Here is a 13033-nt window from a genome sequence, read left to right as displayed (position 1 = left end):
GACTTTTGTTCTTGGAAATTTTGTAGTTTGTGAGTAGGATTTAAACTCTGTATCAGAGACTTCACTGTGTTTCTCATAATATTATGAGTTGGGAGATGGGAGTTTTACCTGGTGTTACGTACTTACAGTCATGTCAAAACCTCTCCCTCTATGGACAGGGTACACTCTCAGTAGTTTCTTCACTTCAAAACTTCATAAACACTTCTCATGGCCCCTCTAAGCTCAGTTTCCAGTACGCAAAACCGTAGTCAGCCAAAGAATTAATCAAATTAGTCATAAGGTTGAAACGCATTGCACAAATTTACTTACATTCACAAACAACAGTGTTGGGCAGTAAAAGAACAAAAGGAAGAAAAAACCAAAAATAATTGAAAACTTCACCCTGTATGCATTGCCTCATGGCACATTCAATTTAGGGTGAGAGGGTTTTGAACTCAATCAGTGATTACTCGCTCACTTGCCGGAGTTGGTGGAAGAGGCCCAGGCATTGCTGTTAACTGGATCAGCAAGGTTTTCTATAGGACCCTTGCCAGTCACAATAGCCTGAACAAAGAAGCCAACCCAGTGGTCCACCGGCAACACAGTATTCCTCCACAGCACCCAAAAATATAACTTGTGTAGCTCAGATGGCTGGAATGCTTTGAGCATGGACCAAGCTTGGGTTGCCCAGGTAGTCTAATCCACCCTCACTAAAGATTTGTGCACCAGCCTTGAACCACACTGTCTCACCAAACTTGACTCCATTACGTGCAAGAAGCTCTGGGGATCAAGTGTTTTGCATTCATTTCACGGTTCTCAGTGAATGTCTCTGGGTCTGCTGAGGGTCCAGCGGTGTCCCAGCCATAGTCACCAGGGAACTCCCCAGTAAGGTAAGATGGGGATTCACCGGAGAATGGTCCCAAGTATTTCACTCGGTCTGGACCGTACCATGGGCTAGTTGATGAGACAGGTTTCGACTTGGATACAGTTTTTCGCATGGTAATTCTTCCTTCACCGAAGAGAAGCTCTGAGGTGGATGGTGCTAGCTTCACTGACTTCCCTGTTAGAGAGGGAGAAGAGAGAGCCATTGTAGACTTGAGCAAGAGAATACACTCACAGGTAAAAATATGAGCAAGTTGAAATAAACAGCGAAATATATTTCGTACCGGAAATTAAAATTCCGGAATATTTCATCAATGCTATTGCTGTGCCGACTAAGTCAAAGATAAACATGCAGAAATAAGTGATCAGGCAATCAAAAGTATGAATCGAATGTTAAGGCCTTTCCTCTTTTCTTCTTCTTCTTCCACCAAGGCAGTAAGTTAAAACTCAAACACCCCTTTCTTCTTCCGTTTTTTTCCCCAATATTTGTTTTTGTTATTGTTATTTGCAGACACCATTTATAATACCATTGTTCAAAAATCAGTTCACAGCTCATGGATGGTACACCTCTTTATCTCTCTCTCTGTTACAATCATGCTTTTATTCATTTCTTTTGATTCTTTAGTTATGCATATATTAGATAAGCTTTCTTACGTGGAGATAAAAAAAACGTTATACTTATATATACAGCTCAAGTATTCAAGTAACTGAGATATTACCAGACCATGTCAAAGTGTCGTCAAATAGAAACTCGTTTCCTTGGTTTCGTACTTACTGCACTGACAAAGGTGAGTTGACAACTTCTTGTCTAAACCATCTGACATTTCAAGCTAGTGCAACCTCACCTAATGACATCTTTCATCTTTCTTTACAAGTTTAGTTGTAAATAACATGTTTGGACTTAGTGTTGATATATTCATCTGTGAAACTGAGACATAAACACGTGTACATCTCCTAGCTGAAGTTTCATATGCCTCTCTAGAAAGACCATTCATTATCAGTTCTAGACTTCTAGTATTGACGCTTTTTACTGGGAAATTGATAGATTTGTCAATCAAGAAATGTGTACCCTGTGACTCAAAGGATATCCGGCCAATGACTGAAGAAGCAGCTCGCTCGTTGATTCCAAAGGTTTTTTTTTGTAACCCGTTAGCTTTGTTTGTTTTTTTTTTTTTTGTCTGTTAGTGGTTCTGAGTTTTATATGTTCATAATAGGTTCCTGGCTGGGACCTGGTAAATGATGGTGGTATATTGAAGCTGAAGCGCTCATGGAAAGTGAAGGGTTTTACTAAAGGATTGGACTTCTTTCAGGTGATAGCAGAAGTTGCTGAAGCAGAAGGTACTTGCCACTTCTTTTCACTCTTTAGTCTTTTCCTCCTAGCTCCGTCAACCTTACTAGATCTAATATTGTTTAGGTAGATTTTTGTGGCATACAAGTTGTTGAATTTATCTTTCGCAGCTGGGAGGTGCTAATTGGATCAGCCCTCCTTTTTGCCTTCTAGTACAAGGCTATGAGTGATCATTCGTTATGTATAAAGAACATTAGGATCTTCAATGAGATATCTTCATCTCCAATACAGTTGTCATTATGATCAATGCTATGCCTATTATTGGATTTCTGAAGAACCGGTAATGGGTGGTGTTTTGCTTGAAGAGTTGGTAATAATCTGGGTTATTGTGTCTCTCCAGGCTCTTTCAGAAGTTTGGAATCTTACATAGATTTTTTTTCCTTCTCTTAGGCCCTCCCTCATGTGGGTCTTATACAGTTAACTCTTATCTTATGGATTAACAAAGATTGATAGGATATCTGGGCATCCAATGTATTAGGTATTAGGGAGGGGAGGACACCACTCAGAATGGCCAAATTGCATTAAAGCCCCGCTGAAATAGGCTTCTGAAACTGGAAAGTTAAATGTTTTGGCCTCTCCATGTTGTTGATTCTGTCAGAAGCCATATGCAAGAGAAGACATTGGTTCAACCAATCCATAGGCATTATACAAAGAAATATATATGTAACATCATATATACTAGTGAACTACCATTGTGTGCTGGTGCCCACCATCTGTGGATATAAGTGCCATTTGTTTCTGATTTTTGTCTCTTTCATTTGGATATAGGAAATTAGGAATACGACTTATTCTGGTGCATCCATTATCCTAAGATAACACCTAAATTCACTCAATAATTTGTATGTGTGGCGCAAGTAATTTGTCTGTGTGGGGGACATTGGAGACCTGGGAGAATTTGCTGCCTTTACCTGATTGTGTATTTTGTTTTGATCTCACGGATGTTGGAGTATTCTCTGGCATCTTGTTGCTACAAAAGTTATTTCATAGTGCGACTTTGTGAGGTATCCACCATATTGTTTCTTTTCTTTTTTGTTTTTGGCTGTTGAGGAAATTTGGAATGTGGAGTTGCTCCTAGTGTTGTCTATTACTGAGGTTGGTACGAATAGTTTCACAAACAGATTTTTTAGTCTGACACTCTATCATCATCAATGCAGGTCACCATCCTGACCTTCATCTTGTTGGGTGGAACAATGTTAACATTGATATATGGACGCATTCTGTTAGTAAGCATTTCTACTCTGAAGTCATTATGTGGAGCTGCAGCTTTTACTTGGTTTTTATGCTGCAAATATTACACATTCAAATTTCCAAATACATATTCTGAATGGTTTAGCTAGAGCATTTTTTTTAGTAATGTGTTATTGGTGACTGGTCGATAATGGTGCCTGCTATAGAAATTGGTGTCAGAATTGTGTGGCTTTGTAGGAAGATTAGAGAATCCCACTTTGCATAACTGTACCTTTTGTTGGAACCAACCAATTCAGAAATCCTTCATTTTGTGTCTTTATGTGATAGTTAGTTGTAGCGTACAGCAAGAGTTTGAATATGAGTAAGAAAATTGAAAACCCAGATTATGCTAGATGGATTGTTGGTCTTAGTAAAGGACACTGATTTTTTTTAGGTCAGAGCCTAAAGTAGTATTTTCACGATATGAAAAGGGCATTGACCAAAAATGAGGTGTGGTTGCTACGTTATGGACTATGAACGTAGCAATGGATTTGGATTTGAACGAGAGTACAATGGGCATTTATACCATTGTAGAGAAAAGTGAATGAAGCCTTTTATGTTGCTTCTTATGAGGAACGTCACTGGGAACCAATCATCAATGAGATTTTGAGGACCCCTAGACATTACTGCAAGTGATAAGACGTACTTGACTGCTTGATGCTACCCTATATAACTGACAGAGACAGATAATTGACATTGCTTGGTTAGAAATACAATTTGAAATTGAAGACATAATATCTTTATGAGAGTCATTGATGCTGTTAGACCCTGAAGCAGATTACTACAAGCTTTAACAACTTCATGTTATAGTAAAATTTCATACTGGCGTTCACAATGCATAGATGAGATATGATAAGACATGTACATTCCAGTTAAAGGCTCCGCCCACCCAGGGACAAGGCGTAGGCTCTCTTTGCGCCTAGAAGCATCTAGGCTTGCACCAAAGGTGCCTAGTTTAGCCTAGGCCCACGCCTATCCCCCACTGCCAAGCCAGTGTCTGCTTCTTTAATTGCATAGGACTTACTCTATATGGTGAGTTGTGCTGCGAGGAGTTAACTGAAATTGGACTGGTAAAGCACTGCTTAACATTGATGAAGGCAGTACAAGTGTGTTGGACATGAAATGAATATCATTTTGAAGTCCACAATTGTTTGTAGTATTGATTTGGTTTACTACTTTATGAAATGAAAGTTGATACTATAAGTGAGTCTGAATGTATTATGTATACCCGATTACTGAATACTCTTCAAATTGTTGTTGCATAGGTGGGTTGACTGAAAATGACTTCATATTGGCATCTAAGATCAATGCTCTTGACGTGCAACACCTGCTTAGGCGCAAAGCTGCTAACTAGCAGTCTATTCTCATGCCGCAGCAAGAAATGGAAAGTGGAGTTGCTTTTGTAGGAGAGTCATCCATCATAAGTTTGACACTTAATGTTTATACAAAATCCATCTGGATATCGCATGCTCACACTACAAATGAATATATGAAATAAGAAATTTGAATTTGCAAATTTGGTGCCTTAGAACACTGGAGTCATTACTATCAGAGGCATCAGAAAATGAACTGCAAAAAGGTCCAAGTGACAGTGACAGTGACAGGGCCAGGGAAGTAACATACATATGTATAGGTCGATCCTCTTATAGGCTAGGAAGTTCTCATCCAATGAGATGGCCGGAACGAACTCTTCAGGGGAACCACATTGATCAGCTGAAACAAATAATGGCTGGCTGTTTGTGAGTCAGATTTTTTCCTTGGCCCATCTCCGGTGAATCTGAATTAAGAATTGTAGCGCAGATTAAGTTTTTTTTTTAGGATGAAGGATTCACAAAAACAGAAGTCAAATTAAAGATAGAAACTAAAAAAAGTTGGATGAGACTATGAGAGTGATTGGAGAAGACGAGAATATAGTAGGTATTACAAATTTAGTAGCTTATAGTTATTGGGCGGTGAGAATAACATCACCCTCTTAATAATTAAACTTCTTATTGTGGCACAAGGCCTATGTTGAGAAATAGGCAATTAGGCAATTGTTTCCCGAATCATCAATGATGAAATTGCCTTACATATAAACAAGCCATATATGTTCGCAGCTAACTTTAAAAACATCTCCTTCATTGTCCTCTTTATATTCTCAAAATTCTGAGAGGCACGTTTTGCCCTTGGCATCACATGCAAGGTTAGTTACATCTTCGATCGGATCTGTTTTGAATGTTAGTTGTTTGACTATCGCTATAAGAGCTGCTTCTTATTATTTTCGTTTTGTTTATCAATGCGTTCCATGCCTTACTTGATAGTTTTGCAAACTGCAGTCTCGTGGAATGAGTTTTAGTTATAATCCACGGTGAATATGAGTAAAAGAATAAAGTACGGCCTAGATTTAGTTAGGATCGAAGAAAACTAGGATTCCTTACCAGAGATAAACTCTTCAGTTTGACATAAATTCTCAATACCATATATTTCGTCCTTCACATAACAGGAGTATGCAAGTTTAAGGAACTAGATATCGAGTGATTGAGCTTTCTATGAGCATCTATCAAATCGAGGTAGGTAATATCACAAATTAACCAGAAATACAAACCCTGCAATTTCGCTACATAAGTCAAGGATCAGCTCTTTTCTTTTTTCTTTTTTTTAAACTCTTTATCAAAATTTTATTCAACTTTTAATTTATTTTCTTATCTATACTTGTGCAATGTGATTACGAAATCTATCTTTTCTGCTTAAGAACTTCCATGCATGTTAATGTTTTGAATTACCAACTGACTTTCTATGTAATTTGACTTACTACTTCACAGAGAAAAGACGAACCATGCAAGAAACAAGAAGAAGTTTTCTTCCACATGTTCCCGGACCATCACCTTGGCTTGTCTTTCCATCTGGAAAAGATGGAGACATACATAACTTCTTCAACATATCTGATCCGAACAAAAGATCTATTCTTAAGAACTTTCGCAAACTTCGGGAGAGAGGTTGTTTGGTATCAATGCATGGGTGGTTGGTAATAAGGGGTTTTGAATATGAGAATTATTGGACGCTTAAAAAAGACATTTGTTTTCTGTGGAATCCTGACACTTCCGGAATAATTCGTCTACCATCTACAAATTTACATCACATTGATCGCTTTAATGCGTGCATTCTAACATCTCCGCCTACAGATCCAGATTGTATGGTTTTGCTTGTGGGGAATAATTTTTTCTTGTTTTGGCAACTAGGAGATAAACAATGGACAAAGCAGTACTATACTGTAAATCATAATCCATATGACATCATTAACAAAGTCATTACTTGCTCCGATGGAACCATTTATGCCTTCACGGCTAGTAATGACATTTTTGCTACTATTAACAGAGAAGGTTGTGGCACCATGTCAATAAGGTGGTTTCAAATTGAGAGGCCTCGTCATTACTCTGAAGCACGTGGCTTTTGGTCATACATGGTAGAATCTTATGGAGAAATATACTATGTATTCTTACATCATACAGGCGAGCATGATCCGCTCAAATATGTTGAAATTTTCAAGATGGATTTCACCAAAAGGGTTTGGGTGACAGTGGAAAGTCTAGGCGAAATGGTGTTCTTCTTGTCGAAATATGGTAATATGTCTTTATCTGTTGCTAACTCAGGAATCAAGGGAAACACTATCCATTTTGCGGAAAGGAATAGTTTGTATGTCTTTGGTGTAGGAGATGAGAGTTTATCAGTTTATCTGCCTTGTCTTAATTTGCAGGCACCGGTTTACTCACCTTTTTGGTTAATGCCCAGTAACAGGTATTATAAGTGCACGTACACGTTACTCTTCCATTTAAAATGTGTGATTTGGTTTATAGCTCCGCGCCTCCACTGTGCTTGAAGATCTTTTTGTGGCCTTTGTATATTTCTTATGTTCTTTTACTTCTTCATATTTGTTGAAGAATTTCTTATATTCTTCAATTCTAATATATAGTTTACATTCTTTAGGTTGGTTAAAGTCTACAAAGAGAATGCAAATACAACCATCTGGGATGAACTGGAAATAGAGAAAACGAACAATATTGTAAAAGTTACAAAGGAAAGAGTGGAGGAATCAGAAGGCTCGTACTGGATTGACCTTCCCAGAGATATTCTACTTTCAATAGCTCAGCATCTCCCTTCAGCTGACGACTACATGAACTTTCGTCCTGTATGCAAAAAATGGGCGTCTATTCCTCCAATCCGTTGGACTATTGATACAACTGGCGTGACAACTCAATATCCTTGGCTCATGTACTCTAATCGAAAGAAAAGCACATGCAGTTTCATTGATCCAATGTTCAATGTTACGCATTGTGTTGATAGGACAGAGCTTAGGGGGGCCAGAATTTGCTTCTCAAAGGACGGTTGGTTGCTAATGTCTAAAGGCGATCGTTCAATGTTCTTTTTCAACCCTTTTACTAAAGTAACTATCGACCTCCCAGATTTGTCAAGGGATTTTGCTTTCCGCGGTCTTTCCTTTTCATCCTTGCCAACTTCTGCGGACTGTATTGTTTTTGGCGTCAACACCTTCTCAACAGATTATGTGTGTATCGATTATGTGCGTTTGGGAAACCAGGCATGGACTTACAGATTAATTCCGAACCACGTCAAGATTCTACTTGGTAATCACAATCCTGTTTTCTATGATGGAGCATTCTACTGTTTAAGTTATGAAAGACATTTGGGAGTCTTTGATTTCAAGAATAACATAGGCCAGTGGAGGATTCTCACTACGCCCCTACCCAAAAAATCCTTTGACCAAAACTATTTGGTCGAGTGCAATGGAGAAATATTATCCGTCTTTGTGGGTCGCAATGGAAGCTGGGTTGAGGTTCACAAGTTTGACTTTTCGACCAAGAAATGGACAAAACTGCGCAGTTTGGGTGATAAAATGTTGTTTATTAGTCGTTCTACGTCGATGTTATTGAAGGCAACAAACAAAAGAAACCACAACAAGATCTATTTCCCCATGTCGTACAATGACGAGAACAATTGTGTGTTCTATTCCCTTGAGACGCGCAAATGGCACTCCTCGTTTGGCGATTTTTGTAGGGAGGATATCTACAATACTAAGGAGCAGTTGCATTGTACTTGGATTCAACCAACATTAAGCTGGAAGAATCACTTTTTATGATTGATGGTTTTGGGCCTCGTGGTATATTCAACGTTCTCTTTCCATTATTTTTTTCCGATAAATAGAGTTCTCTTTCCATATATATATATAATATATGTGGGTGATAGTCCAAGAGTGAATTCTTCAGTTAAAATTGTTTTTTCATGGTTTGGAAATAAGTTCAAGTAGTCCTACTAGTTTTAATGGTGGATTTGTGGGCCTATAATGAAAACAAGAGGAATGGAGAGATCTTATTCTGCTAATGTTAGAATTAGGCTTGTGTTGAATGTTCCTATTTGTTCACTTCATGGATCTTCGTCGTCGAAATCGAGTTTTGGTTTGGACAGTTTTTTTCTTCTCAGAAGAGAGATGGTGGGCTAAAAATAAAGTCACCAAGAGGAATGCTAGTGAGAGTACTCGATAACTTTTTTTTTTGGAAATTTTAAGTTATTGGTTTGAATTGCTGCTCATTCATGATCATTTGGTTTTAAGTTTTAACAGATTCAGATGTATATATGTGGGGAGTGATCAGAGAAAATTTTCGTTCCCAGGCATTTAGTAGCGAAAAGTCTCCTAAACACCTATCCACCGTCTCTTTTAACTAGTGATTAATTTTAATTAAGTAAAATCTAATTAAACAAATATTTATGGGTGATTTTGGACACACCCATAAAAACACTTCCGTACCCCAACTTTAAAATAAATAAATAAAATTATTTAAAACATATTTAGGTTCCTAAATTACCTTTTTTTTATTAGGCGTATCCAAGACAAAACAAGTCATTTACTTATTCTTCTTTCTTTAAAAAAAAATAAAAAATGATCTTGAATTCTTCTCTAATAACTAGCCATGCAGCCTGACCTGTGGTCGGGCCAGCTATTCTTAAACCCATTATGTGTAGGCCTGTTAATTTTGGTTGATGTGCCTAAGCCCATTTGTATAATATATATATAGTTCCTAGCGTTAGCTTTTGCCGAAACAGTAACATTATGAAGTTACAAATATAATTAACTGAAGATTATAAGTTCGATTTCTTTCAAATTAATTCTAAACTTGAAGAACAATTTTAAGAGTAAGAAAGTTCTCACATGTTATTTAACAATGTTAGTAAACCATTGTATTCAAAGTTTCTCAGTGAACGGAAATTACATGAGTTATAACTTTTAAGACGTAGACATTACTAATGAAGTTCTATGGTCCTTATGGGCGGAGTGCATAGCTACAGGAACACTCTTGATAGACTCACCTAGTGAATGTGAAAGTAGAGGCCGCTTTCTATGAGAATGAGGGCTGATTCTCTAGATCATTCACGAATCCAGGAAGAGAGCACAGGGCCTTTAATGTGCAGAACATGAAAGGAGAACACTGGATATGTTGTGCGTGATTATAATTTATTGGTCAAGACCTAAGTTTAAGAATTAGTCACTTATAGCTCTTATACTTTGAGTAATTTTCACTACGTAAATGTTTAAGTCTTGGACACCTTCATCTATGCATAACATGTTGATAATGATATTGATTGCCCTTAAGTATATTTTCTATTTTGTTTTTATCAAAAATAAGTGGGGGATTGTTGAGTTATTTTCATTAAAACAAGTGGTTATGTTTGGAGTGACTTTGTGGTGGTTTGATCCCTTGACCTTTTTGTGGGATAGTTGTTTAAGTAAAGAACTTTAGTCCCACATAGGAGAGAAAACACTAGTGGATAGTGTTTATAAGTGAAAGTCTCATACTAAAGGCGTGCCCTTAGGGGCTTTTGGATTAGGAGGGAGGACTCACACAAAGCCACACGCGCGCGCCGAACCATACCGGGCTTGGGGCTTGGGCTCTCTTTGATCTCTTATCTTCTTTTTGGTAAACCATTTTCCTTAAACTGAATCTAGATAAGTTTGGATATGGATTGGGAAACAGAAACGTGATAGACTTGTAGAATTCAATCCTTATCGGAAAATTGAAGCAGTTCTCTACAATCCGGATCTACTAAGTGCTCCACGTTTTTTCTCTATAAATACTCCTACATCAGCAGCCTATAGTATGTGCGAAAAATGTACTATTTTCTATACTACGTTTTGGGCAATCATAAGATCAGTATCATGGTTCTTCCTTTTCTTCTTTGGTTTATCTGCAGTAAACAAAGGAGAGTATAACTGCCTGTTGTATCCTGGAGGTTGACGCGCTTTGTCTACATAAAGAGTAACAGACGCGAAACAACCTTAAAGAAAGCGTTTGATTCGTGCCTCAGCCAGCCTTCTTTATATTCACAGTTTGTTCTTGTTGCAGCAATTGTTACTAACAATTGCAGTAACCAAAGAAGAAAGTATAACTGGCTGTTGTATCCTGGAGGTTGATGCATTTTGTCTGCATAAAGAGGAACAGACACGAAACAACCTTAAAGAAAATGTCTGATTCGTGCCTCAGCCAGCCTAGCTTATTTATATTCACAGTTTGTTCTTGTTGCAGCAATTGTTACCAACGATGTTCATGTTTGTTCACTTCGTGGATCTTCGTCGTCGAAATCGGATTCGGGTTTTGGATTTGGACAGTTTTTTTCTTCTCAGAAGAGCGATGGGGGTGCTAAAAATAATGTGTGGTCCTCAGCCGCTTTGGACACACTTCGGTCCTAAGCGCTGAGGACCGAAGTGTTTTCCTTTGAATTGCTGCTCATTCATGATTATTTGGTTTTAAGTTTTAACAGATTCAGATGTATATATATATATGTGGGGATTTTATCTTCTGTCATCATTGTTTTTCGTTGCATTTTTGGGCATTTGTGAGTCCGGTTCCTCTATAACCGGGTACAGAGATTGATCTCTGTACCACACACACATACATCTCGTATCTCGGCGCGCACACACACATCTCGAAGCACACACACAAGTATCGAGGCACACACACACATCTCGGATTCGGATCAACGGCGAGATAACACGGTTACAGAGATGATCTCTGTACCCGGTTATAGAGATCTCGAGTCCCTTCTGAAAATCTAGCCATGTAGCGTTTCTACCGTTTCAATTCAGTTTTGACTTTCGAGTAGGAACTTGGCAGAATTAGGACATTCTTCTAAATTTGTTTAACTCCTTAAAAATGCTTACACCAAATGTCCAGATTATCCTAAATACAGGCTATACACTGACCGATTGTTAAATGCTTGAAACATAGCTTTAGTCATAACAATGTAAATTTAGGCTTAGAATTTGGAACTAAACATAGCTTTAGTCATTCCGGTGGAAATTCTGTCATAAATTTTGGAATGGCTTCAGAGTATCTAGCTGGCTCACGTGCCATCTGACTATCTGAGTAGGCTGAAGCAAGGACCAAAATATCGAATTTAGACAATATATTGTGTACCCAAAAAACGAGATATATAAAAAATATCGGAGATATCTATTTTTTTGTTGACCAGTCAAAATTTTATTTTGTATGTTGATATATCAAAAAATATCGGAAATATCGTCGATTATATCAGAAATATTGTTGATATATTAATAAAAATCGGTCAAAGTTAACAATTTATATAGGATATATCGTATATATCGGTCGATATATATCGATATATCAAAAAATACGATATATATCGGCAAAACAAGATTCAATATTCGGTGGAGATATATCAAATATTCCCATCTCGTGTACCCTAAAAACAAAATATATCGGCGATATCTCGAAAATCTCAGCAATATTTTGGGCCTTGGACTGAAAGAGATAAGAGTTGCAAACCCCACCCCCACCCTTCAGGGAAGGTCGAATGAGCCCTGATAACAGTACTTTTAATTGGACATTTTAATTAGTAAGTTCCTTGTGCAGTTGTCCTATATGCCTATGAGGTTATTAGTGTGTTGTGCCTTCTACAAATATCGACTTGAGTTCATGATCATAGTCTCTTATCTCCGCCTGACCTTCTCCGATCATCCTATGTTTCCGTGTATTTGGGGAGAGGAGATGCTTAGATTCAAACATTAGAGCATTTCTAGGTGGTGATAGTATCACCTCCAAATTTGAAGGCGAAATTGGACGCAAATTTTGACCAACTCTAGGTGGTCGCAAATATCAGTAGCAAATTTGGAGTAGAATCTACCATGCGACATTACCATTGTCACCCTAAATTGAAAAAAAAAAAAAAAAAAAAAAACCACGCGACATTCCCACTGTCGCGCCAAATTGAAAAAGTTAAATAACTCATGCGACATTAGCAATGGCGCGGAGTATTGGTCAAAGTCAAAAAAAAATTTGGGGCAACATTTGCAATGGCGCGCGACATTACCACTGTCGCTCCGTATCCGCATCTGAAATCCCAAATTTGCTTCTAAAGATGCGGCTAGACAAGTGATGCAACCGAATTTGCTTCCAGCTAGAGTTGGATTTCCGCAAAATTCCGAGTTTTGGAAGCAAATTTGGAGAATTTAGAGCATCTCTAGGTGGCCTCAAATTCATACGCATTCTTCAAATTTGAAGGAAAACTTCAGAATTCCATCTCTAGGTGACC

General features: G+C 37.9%; 2 protein-coding genes and 1 pseudogene across 4 annotated transcripts; 2 read left to right on the top strand and 1 right to left on the bottom strand.

The window, feature by feature from the left end:
- Window positions 1–88: 88 nt before the first annotated feature.
- LOC147519034 (chlorophyll a-b binding protein 40, chloroplastic-like) lies at window positions 89–1067 on the bottom strand (annotated as a pseudogene).
- A 117-nt stretch (window positions 1068–1184) lies between these two features.
- Window positions 1185–4952, top strand: LOC147519033 (pterin-4-alpha-carbinolamine dehydratase 2, mitochondrial-like). 3 transcript variants are annotated; one of them, XM_086590700.1, is made up of 7 exons: window positions 1185–1296; window positions 1406–1422; window positions 1552–1649; window positions 1907–1992; window positions 2076–2199; window positions 3364–3432; window positions 4702–4952. In XM_086590700.1, the coding sequence occupies exons 1-7, from the start codon at window positions 1243–1245 to the stop codon at window positions 4788–4790; spliced, it is 537 nt and encodes a 178-aa protein (XP_086446826.1). In that variant the 5' UTR covers window positions 1185–1242; the 3' UTR covers window positions 4791–4952. The 3 variants fall into 3 exon arrangements, with proteins under 3 accessions (XP_086446826.1, XP_086446824.1, XP_086446825.1); XM_086590698.1 differs by having other exon boundaries at window positions 1195–1296; window positions 1373–1422; XM_086590699.1 differs by having other exon boundaries at window positions 1228–1293; window positions 1373–1422.
- A 138-nt stretch (window positions 4953–5090) lies between these two features.
- LOC147519032 (uncharacterized) lies at window positions 5091–8742 on the top strand. Its single transcript, XM_086590696.1, has 2 exons — window positions 5091–7210; window positions 7400–8742. The coding sequence occupies exons 1-2, from the start codon at window positions 6252–6254 to the stop codon at window positions 8565–8567; spliced, it is 2127 nt and encodes a 708-aa protein (XP_086446822.1). The 5' UTR covers window positions 5091–6251; the 3' UTR covers window positions 8568–8742.
- The last annotated feature ends 4291 nt before the right edge of the window (window positions 8743–13033 follow it).

This window comes from Coptis chinensis, chromosome 2 (assembly GCF_015680905.1).
Source record: "Coptis chinensis isolate HL-2020 chromosome 2, ASM1568090v1, whole genome shotgun sequence".
Taxonomy (NCBI): Eukaryota; Viridiplantae; Streptophyta; class Magnoliopsida; order Ranunculales; family Ranunculaceae; genus Coptis; species Coptis chinensis.
Note: the sequence above shows the minus strand (reverse complement) of the source record. Positions and strands in the feature narration are given on the sequence as shown.